The 22626-nt window shown below is 44.6% G+C and overlaps 1 protein-coding gene across 1 annotated transcript in view; it reads right to left on the reverse strand.

Moving 5' to 3' along the window:
• LOC117531961 (latent-transforming growth factor beta-binding protein 2) overlaps positions 1–22626 on the reverse strand; it is a 291027-nt gene that overhangs the window by 13518 nt on the left and 254883 nt on the right. The window contains exons 31-33 of the mRNA XM_034195149.1: positions 5411–5539; positions 2701–2835; positions 148–354 (exon numbers count right to left, since the gene is read on the reverse strand). Of these exons, the coding sequence (XP_034051040.1) occupies positions 148–354; positions 2701–2835; positions 5411–5539 (471 nt within the window). The remainder of the gene's footprint in view (positions 1–147; positions 355–2700; positions 2836–5410; positions 5540–22626) is intronic.

Genomic DNA, 22626 nt, shown 5'->3' on the forward strand with positions numbered 1-22626 from the left:
CACCTCCCAAGGGTGCGATTAAATTTTACCATGTCACAACACACACAGACTCAATCAATAACAATTTTGACAGGGGTTGCAAAAAAGTCAGATGATGTTTTCAATTATTTAATCAATTACTACTCAGCTTCTGCATCTCATTTTTACCTCTTCCAGGAACAGGACAGGCGTGGATCTCACAGTTGTCCCCCCAGCCAGCGCCCACCGTGCAGCAGCACTCCTGCTTGGTGACGTTGTGAGATAAGACGTTGTCGCAGAAGTTGGCGTCATTCAAATTGTAATAGCACTCTTTCCTCTCCTCGACTGTAGAAGCTGATACAGGGAACCGAATGGCGGGTTCTGGGCTAACAGCCGCTATACAAAACAAAACAAAAAAAGAAACCATTCAGTTAGATCATAAAGGACCAAGAGAAGTTTGTCTGTGGACACTTCAGAAGGGAAACTGGCACAGTTACATGAACTAAGCCCGTCCTATAATGGGCCGGTTTTCTAGTAAATGTAATTTACTTCAATAGCTACTAATGGGGTGTCATGATTATGTCAAAGCTGAAAATGGGAAAAATTCAGAATAAAACATAAAAAAGTAATGCATAAAAATTTGCACATATTTATTTTTGAGCGAGCTGGAATTTGTACATATCTCACATTATCTTTTTTTTCTTTGTTTTGTTTTTTGCTTATTATCATTGCTATTGTAACCCTACATCTAAGGCTTACCTTACCCAAAATGCAAATAGGAATTCTGAAACATTAAATGTGAAATGAGTATTGCGCATGTCATTGGAAATTCATAGGAACATGCACAAAATATCATGCTTAACTTTTGTACGATATCATACAAAATAAGAATATGTGGCAACATTTTTAATCGATGTGTTATTATTTTTACAAATTGACGTCTTTGATTTCCATTACACTTGAATTCAAATAAAGTTCTTTCTCAATGCAACAGTGTGACTGCTCCATGGATGGCGTGAGTCATTTTTGGCTCTAGTCATTGGTTGGCTTAGCTCCAGTTGAAAAATATCATGGGGGATACATGGTGGATGAGTTGCTAAAGAAGTTGGTAAAAGTTCTCAAAGGCTTCAAAAGTACAAGATTATTTCACATTAACTCAAAGCAAAAAGGTGGTTTTCACAGTAGCACTCGTGCTGTGTAGGAACATCTGAAGAAGAACCATACCGGAGCAATTCTGGATGACAGACCGCCAGACAATGCAAAGATCACTATAAGTATTGCCAACTCATGTTTATTAATACTAAATCAGAGGCTACAATAGATAACGTTGGCCATCTCCAATATCACTGGATACAGTGCAAAGTATTTACAGCGTTTCACTTTTTCTACATTTTATGTTACAGAGTTATTCCCAAATGGAGTAAATTAATGTTTTCCATCAAAATTCTACTCACAACACCCCATAATGACAGCATAAAACATTTTTTAATTTTTACAAAATTATTATAATTCACAACTGTAACTGTATATGCGTCACCAAAATGTAAAGGTAACTGTTTTTGGGCAACATATCAATTTAGAAATTTAGAGAAATACCAATCTTGTATTAAATAATTTATCATGCTCAGCATGCAACAGGCTGTCAAGGACAAAAAAATCATGAGATAATCCACAAAGTGAAGGAAGTCGGAAGTTTTAAACTCCGTTATTGCAGCATGGGAGCAGTGTTTCCAGATCCATGGTTTTCCGAGGAACTAGGCTATTTTTTATTGCAAATTATACTGCAATTTGAGATTTTTGATGGGAAATGAATGGTTTTGAGTAATCTACTAATCAGTAAAAATAGCTGACAGATTAATCAACAGAAAAACAGTAGTTATAGCGGTAGCCAGCATCATCACATAGCCTGCACGTCTAGTAAATCAGAGCGGGTCCACAGGTAGATCGTACCCACGCCTGCCACTGTTGAGCCTGCTCATTTGTCGAAAGGCATGGGCTCAGGCATTCAGTGCTAAGCCGGCGGCTTAGCCAAATGGAAACACTGGGATGTGAGTCAACACACCATTCACTCTCACATGATTGATTAACGCACGTCCAAAGCAAACAGTGGGATATGGCAAAAAGATACACAAAGGCATAGCTCGGGTTTAGTGTTAAGAGCAGGAGAAAAAACATCCCCGCTGAGGGTGCGCCACTTAATAATGTAAATACGCCCCCAATTTGTTGATGCGCCTATTATACTGGAGATGTGATGGCTTTTCCATGACTCAAAGGGCTTTCTGTCATTCTGAAAGTGCCTGATGTTACACATCAGGAACCTCTGGTCTTAATGTGAGCATGGAAGAAACCAAAGCGTCCGTAGTCCTTTTACACCTTCAACTTATTTGTCTTGGTTTGGAAATCAGTTAACAGCAACTAGGCCATTTGGGCATTCACTTGAATCTCCTGGAGGAGTTACTACATTGTTCATCCAAGGGATTAGACTAATACAAATTTTTGCAGGCAATCCACCCGCCCATAACACCAGCCCATAAAACAGAAAATGGAATGGAAAAAAACGGAATAGAAACAGCCAAGGTCAAAAGATACAGTAAGAGAGGTGGAGTAAGTCATGTCCACCTCGCCACCCTTGTTTGGATAATGAGAGACGGCTCATTAAATGAGGGAAAACTCCGTCTCCCTGGGATGGGATGAAGAATTAAGTCCAGTGAGTCATTGTGAGCGCTGTTGCTGCTCTCTTACCCAGGGAGCGGCACTGGCTGGTGAGGGGATCAAATTCCTCATTGTCGTTGGGGCAGATGCACAGGAAGCTTCCATCGAAGTTCTCACACAGGGCCTCCCCGCACAACGCCAGGCTCATCTCACATTCGTTCACATCTGAGAACAACAGGAGAGGGAATGAGGGCAAAGGGGGTGAGGTCGGAACACAACAGGGATGTCCTGATTTTGTATTTATTCAATCTCAGTCCTTGAATACTGCATATTTCTCAACACTGAACCCATTGCATGGCTCATTAAGTAACATTTTAAGTGTTTTCTATAAATTATTTCATAATGCTACGCAACACAATCAAAATAACACATTAAAACTACATCATTTAATAATTTTGAGGTTCTTTAACTTCTTCTTGTAATAGTGTTTTTAAATTCATCACTACATTCAGTTGCTCACACAGATGCTGTTGTTTCTTGAGGAATTCTGCAACTTCACGCACAGATGTTTAAAAATGCCACATAAATGCAACCAAATGTTAATTAACCAACAAGAATACACAGCGAGTTTAGCCAACATGAACCTTTGCAGGTGAATAGGCATAATTTATACGTAGAGTTTCACAATATTTTCCTTCTCGCATACAAATAATTATTCTCCAATCTATGAAAGTAAAATGTGAAAATAAATTTATGTATGAAAATATATGTGGGCCCGACTGAGAACATATGTATGCATGACTGAGATGATATCTGTTTCCATGAGTGAAAAGATATGCATGTAAGTGGGGAAAATACATGAGAGAAATATATGAAAGTGAGAATATATGGATGTGACTGGGAAAATACACTATGTGAGAGAAAGAACATATGTACATGAGGAAAAGCATATACTTTCTAAATGTGAGTGAGATTACAGGTATGTGACTGTGACAATATATGCAGGTGAGAGGTGCAATCTATGCACGTGAGAGTGAGAAGAAAATGTGTGTGGACCTAAGAATATATATGTAAGAGAGAAAATATGTGAAAGAGTCACAATATAGGTATGTACATAGGCATGTGAACGTGAGAATATATGAATGTGTGCACAAGAACATAAGTGACTATGAATATATGTATATGAGAGTGAGAACATATTGCAAGAGTGAGAACATATGTATGAGAGCAAGAATATATGTATGTGAACATGAGAACATGTGTATGACAGTAAGAATACATGTATGTGAGAGGAAGAACATATATATATGCAAGAGTGGGAACATATGCATGATAGCAAGAATATGTAAATGAGTGAGAACATTTGTATATGAGAATGAGAACATATTACATGAATGAGAACACATGTACATGAGAATGAGAAGATATGTACGTGAGAGTGAGAATGTGTGTATACAATAGTAGGAACATGTGCATGGCAGCAAGAATATATGTACATGAGAATGAGAACACATGTACGCGAGAGTGAGAACATTTATATATGTGAGCATAAGAACATATGTATGCAAGAGTGGGAACATGTGCATGATAGTAAGAATATATGTATGTGAGAGTAAAAACATGTATGTGAGCGTGAGAACATATGTATCCAAGAGTGGGAAGATGTGCATGATAGCAAGAATCTATGTATGTGAAAATGAGAACATGTGTATGTGAGAGTGAGAACATATGTATGCAAGAATGGGAATATGTGCATGATAGCAAGAACATATGTATGTGAGAGTGAGAACATATGTATGCAAGAATGGGAACATGTGCATGATAGCAAGAACATATGTATGTGAGAGTGAGAACATATGTATGCAAGAATGGGAACATGTGCATGATAGCAAGAACATATGTATGTGAGAGTGAGAACATATGTATGCAAGAATGGGAATATGTGCATGATAGCAAGAACATATGTATGTGAGAGTGAGAATATATGTATGCAAGAATGGGAATATGCCCATGATAGCAAGAACATATGTATGTGAGAGTGAGAACATATGTATGCAAGAATGGGAACATGTGCATGATAGCAAGAACATATGTATGTGAGAGTGAGAACATATGTATGCAAGAATGGGAATATGTGCATGATAGCAAGAACATATGTATGTGAGAGTGAGAACATATGTATGCAAGAATGGGAATATGTGCATGATAGTGAGAACATATGTATGCAAGAATGGGAATATGTGCATGATAGCAAGAACATATGTATGTGAGAGTGAGAATATATGTATGCAAGAATGGGAATATGTGCATGATAGCAAGAACATATGTATGTGAGAGTGAGAACATATGTATGCAAGAATGGGAACATGTGCATGATAGTAAGAATATATGTGTGTGAGGATGAAAACATGCATGTGAGCATGAGAATATATGTAACCAAGAGTGGGAAGATGTGCATGATAGCAAGAATATATGTACGTGAGGATGAGAACATATGCATGTGAGAGTGAGAACATATGCATGCAAGAGTGGGAATATGTGCATGATAGCAAGAATATATGTAGGTGAGAGTGAGAACATATGTATGCAAGAATGGGAACATGTGCATGATAGTCAGAATATATGTATGTGAGCATGAGAACATGTATGTGAGCATGAGAACATACTATGTTTGCAAGAGTGGGAATATGTGCATGATAAAAAGAACATATGTATGCAAGAGTGAGAACACATTTACGTTAGCGTGAGAAGAATGAATAATGGCGTGCATGTTCCCTCACTGCATAGTGTTGCTGCTTACCGACACATCGGCTCACGTCTCCTGGTGGGTTGGTGTAACCTTGGTAACACTGGCAACGGAACGAACCATCTGTGTTCTCACAGAAGCCATAGTTCCCACAGACGGTTTCATTGACACATTCATCAATATCTGTAAGTGGTAAACACATCAGTAATAATTATCTGTGAAGCTGCAGAGTGACTGTCCTTTTGTGGAATCTGTGGATTATGAAATGATGCTGACCTCACTGGGAATACTGATGTTACAGTCAGACAGATTACAAGAACATGAAGAAAAATGACTAAAACTTTTAGGTCTGACTTTAAGAGCTTTTCAGACAGCAAGAATTGCTTTCATGATAATTAATTAAGGAGCCAGTTTTGTGCCATCAACGGATTGCCAGCACAGAACTTGAAATGTCAGTTATGAACCAGATCTGGGCGTCAGCTTACAATAGATCAATTTTTGAATGGTAATGAATCATAAACGATGTTTAACAAAACCCGGGGAGGGTTCCTGCACCCCCAGAGCCTTGAACATTGAGGACCTGTAACATGAGTGCTGAGTCACTAGTTGTCATCCTATAGTACCAACATTTGTTAGCAATTTCTTACATACAGTTAGTAGTTTTTGGCATCTAACATACAAGGAATGGGCCAAAGACTGACACTGCTGGAGTGCAAGACTGACTGTAATTGTTTAAAAAATACCGTTTTAGTCACCAACATTAACTGCTTGACTTAAACACTAATTCTACACAACTATACATTTTAGCCGGTGCAGAGCAGGTCCCTCCATTGAGGTGTGATGGGCTACCAATATGAAGACCTGGTTTTGATTCTGAGTCACTGTATTTATCTGTGTCATTGGACAAGACACTTCATCTGAATTAACACAGTCCACCCAGATGGAAATAGTAACTGGCCTTAACTGGGGAAGTAACCTGCCATGGTCTGGCATCCTGTCCAGGGGATGTTGTAGACTCTCATAGGCTTCACACTACGGTATCCAGGGAGATAGACTGGCACCAATGGGCCCAGGGTCTTCATACGACTTTCTTCTTCTTCCCATTCTAAAGAGTATTGAATAACTACAACAAATTTCTTGCATCTGCTCCTGTTTTACATAGCAGATCTGATATTGAGCTGCTCTTCGGTTTGAGCCAAGTTTTACACTGGGTGTTCTTCAGGTGCTAACTGCAGATGTACAAGGACAGCTGTGCACAGGGGACCTTGAACCCAGAATCTTCTTGTTGGGAGGAAAGCATGCTAACTCCTTGTACCACCATACTCTACAGCGCATAAACACCCCATTTCTTTTAGCCTCGCCGGCATTGCTTGGCAGAGGTGGTGTACTTGGCACATGATTTGCTGACATGACTCAAGATGTACAAGGAGAGCGGTGCACAGGTAGCCTCAAACTGGGGACCTGCTTGTTGGGAGGCAAGTGTGCCAACTCCTTGCACCCAGTGCATAAGCACCCCATGTCTTTTGGTTTCTCCCATTTTGTTTGTGGCTACCATAAGAGATCCGGTATAGAACCATGCTTTGAACTGGCACAGGTTTTACACTGGATACCGTTCCTGAAGTGACCATGTTCAAAGATAGCGGAACATAGGTTGCCTTGAACTTGGGACATTCTTGTTGGGAGCCACATGTGCCAATTGCTTGTGCCAGCATGTTCTGAAGAGCATCAACATCTACTTTCTTTTGGCTTTACCCATTTTGTTTGAGAGTTGAAACAGCAGATCCAGTATGGATCCACATGTTGATTTGGCACAAGATTTACCTCATGTCCCCTTCCTGACACCCTTCCTTTCTAAAAAGCATAAACACCCATACAAAATAAGTGAGAAAGACACACTTTCCAATACAAACACCAGCATTACAACTCCTTTGACATTCAAATCACTGACGTTAACGCCACAATATGTCTAAATCTAATTTCTTAAGACCTGCTATGAAGTCTAGTGTCACCTCAGGTTTTTCTAATAAACTGACTTATAGAGTGTGAAAAGAAAAGTCATTCACATATTGTCTAAAATGGTTTTATTTTACCTCAGAGCTCGTAAATGCAGTATCAATTTAACAAAGGAGAAAAGAGGGCCAGAAAAGCCACAGCCCATTTGATTAGAACAGAAGGTTTGGCATGTACCCCGTCTTCCATTTCAGCACAGAGAAAAACCGCCTTTACAGGCCGACCTACATGACTGATCCTCTGTCAGCAGCCTGTTCTGACTCTGTCAATTCTCCAATGTGGTCCTGGAGGTCACAGGCACGAGTTCCCACGAGCTAATAAAACTGCAGAAACAAAATTGTCTTTGTCGCTTGTGAAAGCTTTCACACAGAATGCTGAAAACACCCTAAATTGCTCAAATAGATTTGTGGGCTCAAATGTCTGTAGGATGAGCCAAAGAGAATGAATGGACGCATGCCAAGAAACACCAACCAGTTTGATGTCCATTTTGTGGCTGAAAATTGGTAGTGCAGCTGTTTGTCAGTAAACAAATTTACGGGTATATTTTGGTCAGCCAGTCACTTTCCTTCAAGTATGAAGTGCATAAGTGGAGTTTGGAATATTGGACTGTAAATGTGGGTGGGGGTCTGGGTATGGCCGTACCCACCACTGAGCTTCCAAAGTCCTCAAAGGTTCTTGGTATGCTTCATGAAAAGTTGTACAATAATTGCCTACAATTATGCTATTCTGTACTGCAAAGAAATTATAAACCACCCAAAATCAACAATTCATCTGACTATCGTGATTGCTTCACTGTGGAGTGAATAATCTTGATTTGATCATAATCTTTACTCATCATGGTGGTTCTTGGGTTATTAGACAAGCGAATTAGTTCCCCGAAGCCTGACTTTTTACTAGCAGACTGCTCATAAAAGCTCATTTAATTCATTCCCAGAAGTCATTGTCAAACAATCTAGTGTGTTCTATTTCTATATATAATCTACTCTTATAATCTACTTGCGTGTTAAACAGTGGCCATCCATTATGATGTTTTCTAGACTGACTTGAGTGAATTAAGTAGCTAGTTACTAATCTAACATGGATGACATCCAGTGGTGAAACAATTATTTAAATCAAATCCTTTGTGATAAATAAAAGTCTTAAATAAAAAATGTTACTGAAGTAAAAGTACAAAAGTAGTGACTTCAAAATATTCAGAGGCTTTGGCAAAAACAGGTTCCTGTTAGACTTCTCCAGCCAAAGGGGTCCTCAACACTGAGGCATCTGGATGTTGGATCGTGTATAGAGAAATGTGCCACATGGCCAAAGTTCGTAGCTGGCATTTCCTCATTATGTAAGTGATACTCCTCATCATTAGTCTCCCTACATAAGCACTCATTTGACACAAACTAAGGATCCTCTGAAGAGACCTGGTACCAGAGGTGGGACAAAGTCACTGTCAAGTGATTCTTAAATCATCAGTCTGCAAGTCCCAAGTCAGTCTCAAGTCAGCTTGCAAACAATTGGTGGTCATTATGACTTGAGACTTACTGATTCATGACTTGAGAGTGACTTGATGGTGACTTTGTCCCACCTCTACCTGGTGCCAAAGACATCCGGTTGTCACCTTAGGTCCCTAGTTAGCCTCCAACTCTCCCAACCTTACAGTAAGACGGGAAGCACCAGGACCATAAAGACATCGACTTTGATCCTCTTGCAAAGATATCAGCAACACCAAATGCCTCTTTCCACCAACATTATGACTCTGTAAGCGATTCTGAGGTCTCTCTTGAACTCAAAGCCCAAGGACCCAGAGACATGAGCATTTCAGGGTGCCCTTTTGTTGTGGCCAACCTGGGGCACACCTGTGTGGTGGTCGTGTTGTCTGGTCGCTATCTTGATGTGCCGCACGCATGGGGTGGGATGGATTGGAAAGGTCCTCTGTTGTGTGGGCCGCTGAAGAGGAGGTACTGCTGGCCCACCACCACCAGAGGGCACCCTGCCTGGAGTGCGGGCTCCAGGCACAAGAGGGCGCTGCCGCCTCACAGGAGCCGCCTGGGTGACAGCTGTCACCAATCATCTGATCTTCATCTGTATATCAGCAGGACGACATCTCCACCTCTTTGCCGAGATATCGCTATTCTTAGGAGGAAACGAGCTCAGCCGATTGAATTATCTTTCTGACAGCAGAGTATTGTTGCTTTGTGTTTTTGACAGCAGAGTGAGTGCTTGCAGCTGGAGACCGAGTTGGACTTTTCTCCTACCTGTTGATAAGTAACCATACTCCTGCATTTACCAGCTTTTTGATGAGAGGTGGAGGTGGATTTTCCCACCATACGTGTTGCTGGGTGTAAACCCACCTACATCTAACTGTTTTTGTTCCTCGCCAGCAGTACCAGATCCGACAAGCGGAGGCAGTGACCACCTGGGAGTTCGGGACTTGGCGGCTCCAGTATTCTCGGGGTTTGGTGGCGGAGGAAATAGTGTGGTTCCGGTTCTGCTTTGGACAGACGTCTCTTATTTTCGAGCCTGCCCACATGACACGTTCTGTACATTGACTTCATTGCATACTATTGTGACCTGCCGTGTTTGTTGTGCTCATTCACAACAGTAAAGTGTTGTTATTTGACTTCCTCCATTGTCCGTTCATTTGCGCCCCCTGTTGTGGGTCCGTGTTCCTACACTTTCATAACAGGATATCTCGGCCAGCGTCATGGACCCCGAGGGGCGTCACCCGGCTGTTGAACAGCCAATGGAAGAGCAGGGCGCACAGGCGTCTGCAGGAGGCATGATCGGTGAGTTGCAGCGAATCCTCACCGCTTTCACTGCTCGGTTGGATCTAATGACCGAGCAGAACGTCCTCCTTAACCACAGGGTGGAGGCTCTAGCCGCGCAGGTGGAAGTGCGCCCCCAGGGCGCTGCTGCGGCTCCCCCTCCTGTCGATCCTGTGCGCAACAGTGATGTTCCACAGGTCGTTCAATGACCCCTCCCACCTTCCCCTGAAGCATACATAAGCCCTCCAGAGCCGTACGGGGGTTGTGTGGAGACGTGCGCGGACTTTCTTATGCAGTGTTCGCTCGTCTTCACACAACGTCCCGTCATGTACGAGACTGATGCTAGTAAGATAGCTTATGTGATTAATCTGCTTCGCGGTGAGGCATGCGCTTGGGCTACAGCGCTCTGGGAACAAAATTCACGGCTCCTTCTGACATACGATGGGTTTGTGAGGGAGTTCAGAACAGTGTTCGATCACCCAAATAGAGGAGAGACCGCTTCAGCTGTGCTGCTGTCAATGAGACAGGGGCGCCGGAGCGCAGCTGCTTATGCAGTCGACTTCCGCATCGCGGCTGCGAGGTCCGGCTGGAATAGCACTGCCCTCCGTGCCGCCTTAGTAAACGGACTGTCGTTGGTCCTGAAGGAGCACCTGGTGGCTAAGGACGAACCGCGGGATTTAGACGGGCTTAGCGATCTCGTTATACGGCTAGACAATCGGCTAGAAGAACGCTGTCGGGAACGAGACGAAGGGCGTGGCCGGGCACGCGCCGTCCCTCCTCCTTCCGGTTCCGACCGAGTTCCGCCCTCCCCACGCTCCACGGCCTCTACGTTCCGTGTGGTTACAGCTCCCCCTGCTGACGAAGCTATGGACACGAGCAGGGCCACATTTAGGCCACCAGATAGACAAAGGAGGCTGGTCCGCGGAGCGTGCTTTGTTTGTGGCTCGATAGAGCATCAAGTGAGAGACTGCCCCGAGCGGTTAAACACCAACGCCCGCCCCTAGAAACTGGGCTAAGGGTGGGCCAAGACATTCACGTGGGACATACCCATATTGCCACACGACTCCCAGTTACGATCCTTTATGGGGATTTAACCCTTCAGGCCCCAGCACTGGTGGACACGGGCTCTGAAGGGAATCTGCTAGACAGCAGATGGGCCAGGGAGGCAGGGCTCCCTCTAGTGGCGCTTACTTCGCCAGTGCAGGTGCGGGCACTAGATGGCTCCCTACTCCCTCTAATCACACACAAGACACCACCAGTAACTCTGGTGGTGTCAGGAAACCACCGGGAGGAGATCGAGTTTTTTGTGACTCCTTCCACCTCCCGCGTGATTCTCGGGTTCCCCTGGATGTTAAAACACAATCCCCGGATCAATTGGCCGTCCAGGGTAGTGGTTCAGTGGAGCGAAACCTGGCATCAGGTATGTTTAGGTTCCTCGGTTCCTCCTGGTTCCCAGGCTAGGGAGGAGGTCAGAGTCCCGCCCAATCTAGCGACGGTGCCGGTGGAGTACCATGACCTTATTGATGTGTTCAGTAAGGATCTGGCGCTCACCCTTCCCCCGCACCGTCCGTACGATTGTGCCATTGATTTGGTTCCAGGCGTTGAGTTCCCGTCCAGCAGGCTGTACAACCTCTCACGACCTGAGCGCGAATCAATGGAGACCTACATCCGGGACTCTTTAGCTGCCGGGTTGATCCGGAATTCCACCTCCCCGATGGGTGCAGGTTTCTTTTTTGTGGGAAAAAAAGATGGCGGGCTCCGTCCATGCATTGATTACAGGGGGCTGAACGAAATCACGGTTCGTAACCGATGCCCATTGCCCTTGTTGGATTCAGTGTTCACGCCCCTGCATGGAGCCCAAATATTCACTAAGCTGGATCTTAGAAATGCGTATCACCTGGTTCGGATCCGGAAGGAAGACGAGTGGAAGACGGCATTCAACACCCCGTTAGGTCACTTTGAGTACCTGGTCATGCCGTTCGGCCTTACAAACGCCCCCGCGACATTCCAAGCATTAGTTAATGATGTCTTGCGGGATTTCCTGCACCGATTCGTCTTCGTATATCTGGACGATATACTCATCTTTTCTCCGGATCCTGAGACCCATGTCCGGCATGTACGTCAGGTCCTGCAGCGGTTGTTGGAGAACCGGCTGTTTGTGAACGGCGAGAAGTGTGAGTTTCACCGCACTTCTTTGTCCTTCCTGGGGTTTATCATCTCCCCCAACTCCGTCGCTCCTGATCCGGCCAAGGTTGCGGCGGTGAGAGACTGGCCCCAACCAACAAGCTGTAGGAAGCTGCAACAGTTCCTCGGCTTTGCAAATTTTTACAGGAGATTCATTAAGGGCTACAGTCAGGTAGTTAGCCCCCTGACAGCCCTGACCTCTCCAAAAGTCCCCTTCACCTGGTCGGATCGGTGTGATGCCGCGTTCAAGGAGTTGAAACGGCGCTTCTCGTCTGCACCCGTTCTGGTGCAGCCCGATCCTAGTCGCCAGTTTGTGGTTGAAGTGGATGCCTCGGACTCTGGGATAGGAGCTGTGCTTTCCCAGAGCGGAGAGACCGATAAGGTCCTTCACCCGTGTGCCTACTTTTCCCGCAGGTTGACCCCGGCAGAACGGAACTATGACGTCGGCAATCGAGAATTCCTTGCGGTGAAAGAGGCTCTTGAAGAGCGGAGACATCTGTTGGAGGGAACGTCCGTGCCATTCACGGTTTTCACTGACCACCGGAACCTGGAGTATATCAGGACTGCCAAGCGGCTGAACCCCAGGCAAGCCCGCTGATCACTGTTCTTCGGCCGTTTTGACTTCCGGATCACCTACCGCCCCGGGACCAAAAACCAGAGATCGGATGCCTTGTCCCGGGTGCATGAAGACGAAGTCAAAACTGGGTTGTCGGATCCACCGGAACCTATCATCCCAGAGTCCGCTATCGTGGCCACCCTCACCTGGGACGTGGAGAAGACCGTCCGGGAGGCCCTGGCACGGAGCCCGGACCCCGGAACCGGGCCGAAGAACAAACTTTACGTCCCACCAGAAGCCAGGGCTGCAGTCTTGGACTTCTGTCACGGCTCCAAGTTCTCCTGTCATCCGGGGGTGCGGAGAACTGTGGCAGTTGTCCGGCAGCGCTTCTGGTGGGCGTCCCTGGAGGCCGATGTCCGGGATTATATCCAGGCCTGCACCACCTGTGCCAGGGGCAAGGCCGACCACCGCAGGGCACCGGGACTGCTCCAGCCGCTGCCTGTGCCTCATCGCCCCTGGTCCCACATCGGCCTGGATTTTGTCACGGGCCTCCCGCCGTTCCAGGGCAACACCACCATCCTCACGATAGTGGACCGGTTCTCCAAGGCGGCCCACTTCGTGGCCCTCCCGAAGCTCCCGACGGCCCAGGAGACAGCAGACCTCCTGGTCCACCACGTCGTCCGGCTGCATGGGATTCCAACAGACATCGTCTCCGATTGTGGCCCCCAGTTCTCCTCACAGGTCTGGAGGAGCTTCTGCCGGGAACTGGGGGCCACGGTGAGTCTCTCGTCCGGGTACCACCCTCAGACCAACGGGCAGGCAGAACGGGCCAATCAGGAATTGGAACAGGCCCTGCGCTGCGTGACGGCCGCGCACCCGGCGGCCTGGAGTACCCATTTGGCCTGGATCGAGTACGCCCATAACAGCCAGGTGTCTTCTGCCACCGGCCTCTCCCCTTTTGAGGTGTGTCTGGGGTACCAGCCCCCGTTGTTTCCAGTGGTGGAGGGAGAGGTCGGTGTGCCCTCGGTCCAGGCCCACCTGCGGTAGTGCCGTCGGGTGTGGCGCGCCGCCCGTTCTGCCTTGCTGAAGGCCCAGACGAGGGCAAAAGCCCATGCAGACCGCCGGCGGTCCCCAGCCCCTGCCTACCAGCCAGGGCAGGAGGTGTGGTTATCAACAAAGGACATTCCTCTCCAAGTGGACTCCCCTAAACTGCAGGACCGTTACATCGGTCCCTTCAAGATACTCAAGGTCATCAGTCCAGCCGCAGTGAGGCTTCAGCTTCCGGCCTCACTGCGGATCCATCCGGTTTTCCATGTGTCCCGTGTAAAACCGCATCACACCTCACCCCTCTGTGCTCCTGGACCGGCACCGCCTCCTGCCGTGTTTGTTGTGCTCATTCACAACAGTAAAGTGTTGTTATTTGACTTCCTCCATTGTCCATTCATTTGCGCCCCCTGTTGTGGGTCCGCGTTCCTACACTTTCACAACAGTCCTCACTGGCATGGATTTAGACAGATTTGTGGGCCACGTTTGAGAGAGGTGGGTGTTTTGTGTATGTTGAAGATGTTTTGGGTCTTTGAGTTCAGCTCGTGGACAATGGGAGCGACAACGGGGTGTTGCTTTGTGTTTTTGTTCAGTGTAGGTCTATAGCAATGTGTTGACGTATTGCTAGAACATGTTACTGAACATAGTTAACACTGATGTAATATTTATCGCTGTTTAGGGTCGCCCCTTTGAGTCTGATCTGCTTGAAGTTTCCTCCTCAAATCATCAGAGGCAGTGTTTCCTTACCACTGTCGCCTGTGTGCTTACTCTGGGGGTTGGTAAGACCTTACTTATGTGAAGCGCCTTGAGGCAACTTTGTTGTGATTTGGTGCTATATAAAGTGAAAATTGAATTGAATTGCATTGAGCGTCACTGATATGATCAGCAAATGTCTCTACAAGGTCAACAGTTCTGTGCATCTATGCAGAGTGCTGCAGTACTCAAGACCTGTATCAAGACCTCCTGTTCACTTACTCGGTCTCGTCTCAGAACTGGAAGCAATTCAACTCTATCTTGAGTCAGACCATACCAGAATAACTCACACATTAATTAAAAATTATAATTATCATTATATTAATTATTAGGAAGTGGCTACTGCTACAGTACTGTGTCACAAACGTAATCTTTTGTCTGTTGACACAGCACCAATCAGACCCTGCCATTTCGTCTGCGCCAATGAGTGACTCTGTTAAATAAATTATTCTGCCCGTTTGGTTTGTTATTGACTTCTTACCCATGTAAAGTTTGAGAAAAGATTGAATAGGTTCAGAATGGAGAATCGGATCCATTTATTAGCATTCATTCATAAATCCATTTTCAGATTTGACACACTGTGGCATGTGGTACTTATTGACACGGCACTGTGGCAGTGGAGTAACCAGATTGGGATTACAGTCTGCGCCTGATGTAATGTGGAATATCTTTGGCTCTCAATCAAATGGATCTCCTATTGACAGTACTGCGACAGCCACTTCCTAATTATTAACACACTGTAACGTGAGCCGTCAAAAGAGCCAGTATCTATGTCAGAGACTTTAACTTCATGTTCAGTCTTGGCATCCTGTCTTGTTTTGCTTTTTTTTTAACCTTTTGAGCTCAAACGACCTCCAGGTTAACCACAACTAGCTGCTTTGTCCATCTCCCCGACAGAAATTTCATTTTTGAATATTAACTGGGGTGATGCTTCGTCCAATTAAATTCATAGTCTTGAAAACGGACTTGTTTTTTTTTATGTCTCATTCTCGATTCGGTCTCACCTCCTTCAAAGAGTTCTCAACCACGCCAGAAAATAACAAAGTCTCGGTCTTGACTCAGACTCGAATCTCGTCCCCATCCCTAATGTGCAACGTTCCCGTGCAGCACATTTTGACAAAATGGGTTTTGTGCCGCATGCTAAGACGGTGCTGTAATAAGGAATGGTTACCTTTGCTTTGAGCTGAAGTGGGAAAAATACGAGACGTTTACTGTAAATGGGAGATCGGCGACCCGAACAGCAATCCTAACAGCTTGACTGAGAGGAACCAGCATCCAGTCATGTGTGACTTCTTTCGAAAATGTTTTAATGTTGATGGTTGAGCAGCAAGAGCAGAGGAATCAGTGACTGTTGGCTCACCCTCTGCAGCCCACACTTTTCTCACATTTGCTGGGCAACCCCGAGTCTGATTGGAACCACATGCCGATGATATTTCACATGCAAGCGAGCGTGGGTAAGGTGAATGTTCTTCCTCTCAAGGAAATACATTATGATCATTACATCTTGACCGTAACAACAACTTAGGACAAACGGTCGGTTAGCATCTGCATATTTGTGGAAGAACATCATCCTGCGTTATCCTAAAACATCACCAGGAGCACATGTTAAAGCCTTCAGAGGCCTGTCGGCTCGCTGGGTAAGGGAGGCTAACACAATGGCAACCACTCACAATTTCCGTTCTCGGGCAGGCCATTTTTAAAACAGCAGCGCTTTTGAGATTTTATGAGCTGTGAGGGTCGATTAAAGCTTCCAGAGGACCTCTGCTGTGACTCAAGCATGTCTTCATGTACAGTGCACGTACCCATACGCAACAGGATCTGCATGCAGCATCGATGCCGGACTAAACGCAGGCGTCACAGCACAGTTGTGGGTGATGCTTGGTGTGGAAAAACCCTGATTTTTTTTTTCTTTTTGTATTACGGTTTCTAAAATGACTTCAGCAAGCAGAGCCAAAGACAACCGCTACTCCTTCGAGGGACGGCGAACACACACATAACATCGCCCTCGGCGAAATGACAAATTACTGCGCCTGACCTTTTCTTAAATATCTGATTATTTTTACAAGCATTCCCCAGAGTAACTGAGCTCAATCTCTGCACTTTTATTGGGGTGATGGCAGGATCTCCCATAACATCCCATCAAGAGGTGGAACAACTCACAATTGTTTGTGGTGAAATGGCGCAGTCGTAAAGCCAAAGTGCTCAGTCGGGGCCGTGAGTCAACCCTCAGCTGTGCAAGACTCTGTTGTGATGTCAAGTAAGTATACAGAAATATGATGTCACAACAAAAAAACAGTACAAGAAAGTTAATCATAACTGGAGGTCCTCAACAGTCCTCAAAGTGAATGAAGATTAATAGCACTAACATGGATTCTAAGATGTGCAATATCACTACTTGTTAACTTTTATCTGAAGGATACAGAGTGCAGTACTGTAAAACCTGAAAGAGTAAATATCTCTCACTCTTTTAAAGCTGCTGGAGAGATTTTCACATGGCCTAAAATAACCACAACTACATGATTCCAACATTAATAAATACTTGACAAAAACTTTCCATCTGCCTGCTCTGGGTGTATTACTGGGACTATATGGTGGTCTGATCTGGGAGCTTTTGCCAACGCTGCACATCGTTAAATTCACCGCACCAGAGAACTGCTTTCTGTCCTGGATAGCAACCACCCAGGTAGACAAATGGTCCATCCCCCACTTCTTCAAACCAACCGTGTATCTTCCGCAACCAGGTGAAACATCAGCTGGCCCTTGAACATTTCCAGTTGCTGGAGTTCTCATCACTAAGGCACGTGCCTGCTGGGTCGTGCTCAGAGAAACACACCACATGGCCAAAATGCTCCAGCAGGTGTTCCCTCACTATGCAGGTGATATGCCTCAACTGAGCCTCCTTCCGTAGCCGTTTGTGTAACACAAAGTCATTCCAGCAGTACCCAAAGATTCTCCAAAGAGACCGAGTACCAGTGGTCGCCTTTGGGACCCTAAAGACTTGGGCTGTCATTCTCCAGCACTGGGACCTCATGATTGCACAAGCTCTTCTCAGGAGTCTTTCGGTCTCAAAGAGTCATGAATGTGACTACAGATGTCTACAAGTTCGACACGTACACAACCCACAAATACACTCATTCGTTGACTATTATTAGACTATGACTAGACTATTAGACTAGACTATGATTAGACTACAAAAGCTTTGGGAAGTTGGGTGGAGTTGAGTAGTGTTGGTGGTGGGAGGGATGGGGGTCATTTGTAAAACAAAACAAACAAAACATTTTTAATTTTTTTAAGATACCAGGTGAAATGTTGGTCATTATAATGGAAATAACTAAATTCAGTAGTGAGCTTGTTTGACAGAGACACTCATGAGTTCATTATCTGTATTTGTACTGCGTTTTTTTCATGTTGGATGGGGATTTATGCTTGTTTTTGTGAGCAACTCAAAATTACCCACATATCTTTACAAATATTTCAGGGTGTCACAAACTTGATTGTCCACAAATGCATATATTTTAGAAGAGAGAACAAGAAAAAGCCTCTGCTTTGGCTACATTCATGTCCTTTCCTTTATGGATGCGTGTATTTGTAACTATCATTTGAGTTTTAGAACATAACCACAGTCTGTCTCACACTGACAACCACACCTGCTCCTAATCCATCATCAAAAACCCATCTACTAATCATCCAGCAGGCGGCAGATACATCTATAGGATAAAATGAAATTGTTTTTTTAGATTGATCTGGTATATCAACATTCATAATATTTTAATGAGTTTGTTCTTTGATGGTCTTACTGATCTGTTCAATCATTGCATTTCACAGTGGACATGGCTTCAGAATACTGTGTCTGCCAGCATTTATACATTTTTGTGATTATCACCAATAAAGCAAATTCTTAAAATCCCTTCCTTCAGAGGCAACTGGTATCAGGTAAAACACTAGCCGACTATGAATTAATGTTATTTCTCCCATCTGAACAGTATGTCATCTTAAATCAATTTTATTTCTCTCACGGGTGCTCAGTGCTTGACAGTAGATTGGGACAAAGACCCAGATCTGACAGACTGTTGGTCCAAGGTTAAAATTTACAATCTCATGCGAGGTGCTCCATTTATGATTGCTCTTGTGAGTCTTGATTGTTGGAGACTGTGTGCCTTTAAGTCTTGGAGCTCCATGCCAACAAGACTGGGAATTTACACACACTACAGAGGACAATAAAGTCTCTGGGATTCTCTCATGACCCACAACATGATCTGCATGGCAAAGCCTCGGGCCATATAAAAGTATCAGGGTTTGTCTGCCACTGCAGCAGCACGGTGAGCAGCTGGTTTGACTCTGGATCTTATCACTCTACAGGACCTTGGCGCGCTTCAACTGGTGCCAGCCAGACAGCGTCATATAACAGGAGTGCAGAGGCGACTGCGTGGACCAGAAGCTACCCATCAGCACCGCAGCAGCATTTTGTCAGCTCATCCCAGTCTACCGATTATTCAATGAATACACATCTGTGTTTCAAGCTCTGGTTCTTGTTCTCCAACACAAACACACAAGCAGGGATGCAAAAACCCACAGTTATCCACACAAACACCCACAGCATCCATCTGCAGTCCAATACATCATTCCATCGTGATGGTCTCAGATTGATACCTCCGCCCTCGTCGCTCTCTAGCGACTGTTTAGATCATTTCTTAATAACAAAAACTCTGACTTTTTTGCTTTAGTCTCCCTTAAATCCCATAAAATGAACTTTATCTTTACAGTACTATCAGACAAACCAAAACTGCCGATACTGTGCTGCAAAAAAGAAAAGAAAAAATAGGTAAACTCAAAATGTTGTGCAACAAATCATTAATATCTGCAGCCCAGGGTGCATGTTAGTGCCAATAAAAACACAATGCTGCACGTATCCATGAGGTCGTGTGTCTGTTGTTTTTGGCGGGTTTGTCCTGATGTAGCAAAAATACAAACTCAGCCAGCTAACCCAGGTGAGGGGGCTTTTTCACAGGGGGACGAGGCATCCAAACTGGTGTGATAACTTCTCTGAAAAAAAGAAGAGGGGTGATTATGTTCCACCATGTGTCTCTGCCAGCAGCTCTCCATTAGCTCTGATGTCAGTGCGATGAGACTATTATCAACTGGCCTCACACGCCGTCTCCAGTGACAGCGGACTCCTCTATATATCATGGCCCAATTTCAGGGTCCGCTTCTCCTCATCTTCCCCGTGGCCTCTTGTCTGAGGATACCTGGATTACCTGATAGCTTCTGATTTGCATCAGCCTCTTTGTGTTTCCCTGCTTGCTAATACAAATCATTGTCTGTGCAACAAGGAAGAGTCCTGAAGAGTATGTAGGGCACAAGACGCTGAATTATCACTAACTGCTGCTGAGGGAAGGCTTCTAGAATGAGGAGAGCTGGAGGTACCATTTTTGCAACAAGATACTATAGTCAAATAGCTAAATTAAAAAGTAAAATACAATGCTGACTCTGACAAAGATCTCCGCATTTTGTAAAATATATGTTGCACCTGATACAGCACATTCACATCCTAATATGACTGGTGAATATAATTAGGCAAATTGGCAAAATGTACAGTGGGTAGCTCTGTCGGACAGGAGTTGTGCCTGTGTTGTAGCACCTTCAAAGCATTGATCATCTTGAGAAAATTCAAGGCATTTTCCAGGGATGTGCAATTTAGCAATTTTGTTAGAATACAATTTAGGAACTTAAACAATCTGTACAATACAGAACACTATTTTTATTGGAAACGGGGCCATAGCAAGGAATTTTAAAATGGGGGAGGAGGGTAGCTGGATTTTTGGCTTTGAGACCTGATCCTCCTCCCACAAATGCAGTTACATTCATACTTTATCTTTCCAAGTGGTGCAAAGCAGGTATGTTCTTTATCTCTTTGCATGATCCATTCTCCTTCCAATTTATTTGTGCCTTTGCCTTGAGGGGTCAAAGTTTTAGCTTTGAGTAGGGCACCAAGTTGTCCTACCAACCTGTCAACCTGGGTTCAATTGCAGGTGTGCGCTTCAAGCTACTTGTCGTGTGTCCTTGGGCAACACGCTTCATCTGCATTGTCTCAGTGCACCCAGCTAAAAACTGACACCTGCCTTGGCTAGGGAAGAAGCCTGAGATGGAATACTATCCCATCCAGGAAATGTTGAAGACTGTCACATGCCTCATTCTATTGACGCCTTTACGGTGTCAAATCTCACGCGTAATCATGTTCTCGCTAGGGAGGCTGAGATTTCATTGTCGTTATGGAGGCGAGTTCAACCAAAATATGTATTTAGGTGTTTAACTAAGATAATCATGAGTCTTTAATGTGAGTTTTATGAAAACAAACAAACAAACAACAACAACAACAAAAAAAACAAAAACTAAAAGCATGTTGCTGTTAGGGTTGTGTGTCGGGAGCCGGCTCTTTTCAGGTATCCTTAAGAAATTATTCGATCCATCGACATCAATAACCTTTTTGCTTAACAATTCCCTTATCGGTCCTTCAGACCGGCTGTTGTTTTTGGGAGTGTTTGTCAGGAAAATGATCATGTCTCTACACTGATTACAGACCCTGCAGCGGGTCTGTAATCAAGAGTTTCTGCAGTGTGGATTTGCTTTGAACCTTGAACCAATGAAGCAGTGCATCGATCTTCGATGTGCTGCTTTGTTGGTTCTTGTTTTATTTCGCTTTATCTTAAATTTTCCCGGCTAAAACTCTAAAGAGCATATGTCTGTGAGTGATATTTACCTTTTTTATGTTAAACCAACCTGTTATGGTCTTTCCTAAACAGTTGATAGATGTATTTTATTACTTAAAAACTGGACAGATGCTAATGTGTTAGCATGTCTATGGCATTTTCAATGTTAAAGTTAGCATTAAGCTGAGCCATTATCAAGCCTCCCTCTCTAGCACGCAAAGGATTGTGGGATACTCTAAAACTGTCAATGGAATCTAGAGTTAAGCTCCAGCACCAATGGGCCTCAGGGCTTGTTTTGGATTTACTTCTTTGTACTTTTACTTACTAGTGCATTGATACCCGTCCTTGATTTGAATTAGTCTGGCATGTTATAATGAACGAGAGAGAGAAAAAAAAACAGCATAAAGGTTGAGTACACATCTGGTTTTGTAGATGATACTCTATTCAAATATAGCTCCAACTGTTCCCTGCGTAGGGAGTAAGAGAATGTTAGTGGAATCCCCAATGACATGAGTGGGAAACCCCAAACAACAAAAACTAAAATGCTTCGTCTTTCTGATAAACCTTGTGTGGCTGGAAGACTGAAAAAAGGAAAAAAAAATATCTAGGCAAAATGTGAGAGGTACTTTTTGTGACTTATTTGGAGGAAAAGAGGAGCTTAGAGACAATGGTGAAATCCTGCAGGCCTTTCTTCTTTCCAGCTGTTATTATGCAAAGTTTGGAGAGCTGTATGATGCGTAAATGTGAACAAAAATGTGGTTATAGGAACAGAAGCAGAAATAAATCTAATATAAGCCCTGAGCCCTATTGGTGCTTATCTTCAGACAGGATGCCAGTCCAGTGGAAGTTACTTCCTCAGCCAAGGCCTGTACCCATTCACAGCTGGGTGGGTACAGACAATTTGATCTACATAATGACAAGCCAGCTCCTTATCCACATTAGTGCATGGACTGCACTTGGTATGGTAGTGAGCATGCCCAGTAGTTCCCATGTCATGGTGCTGTGTTCAATGTTGCTTATACATTGCTGCTCTGGAGCATGTTTTCATCCAGGATTTCTCTGTATGTTGCTGCATTCATCTTTCCCTCAATCCTGACTAGTCTCTCAGTTCCTGCTGTGGAAAAACATCCCTACATTGTGATGCTGCCACCACCATGCTTCACTGTAAGGAAGGTGCCTGGTTTCCTCCAAACATGATGCCTGGCATTCACGCCAAAGAGTTCAATCTTTGTCTTATCAGACCAGATAATATTGTTTCTCATG

The sequence above is a fragment of the Thalassophryne amazonica genome, chromosome 19 (assembly GCF_902500255.1).
Source record: "Thalassophryne amazonica chromosome 19, fThaAma1.1, whole genome shotgun sequence".
Taxonomy (NCBI): Eukaryota; Metazoa; Chordata; class Actinopteri; order Batrachoidiformes; family Batrachoididae; genus Thalassophryne; species Thalassophryne amazonica.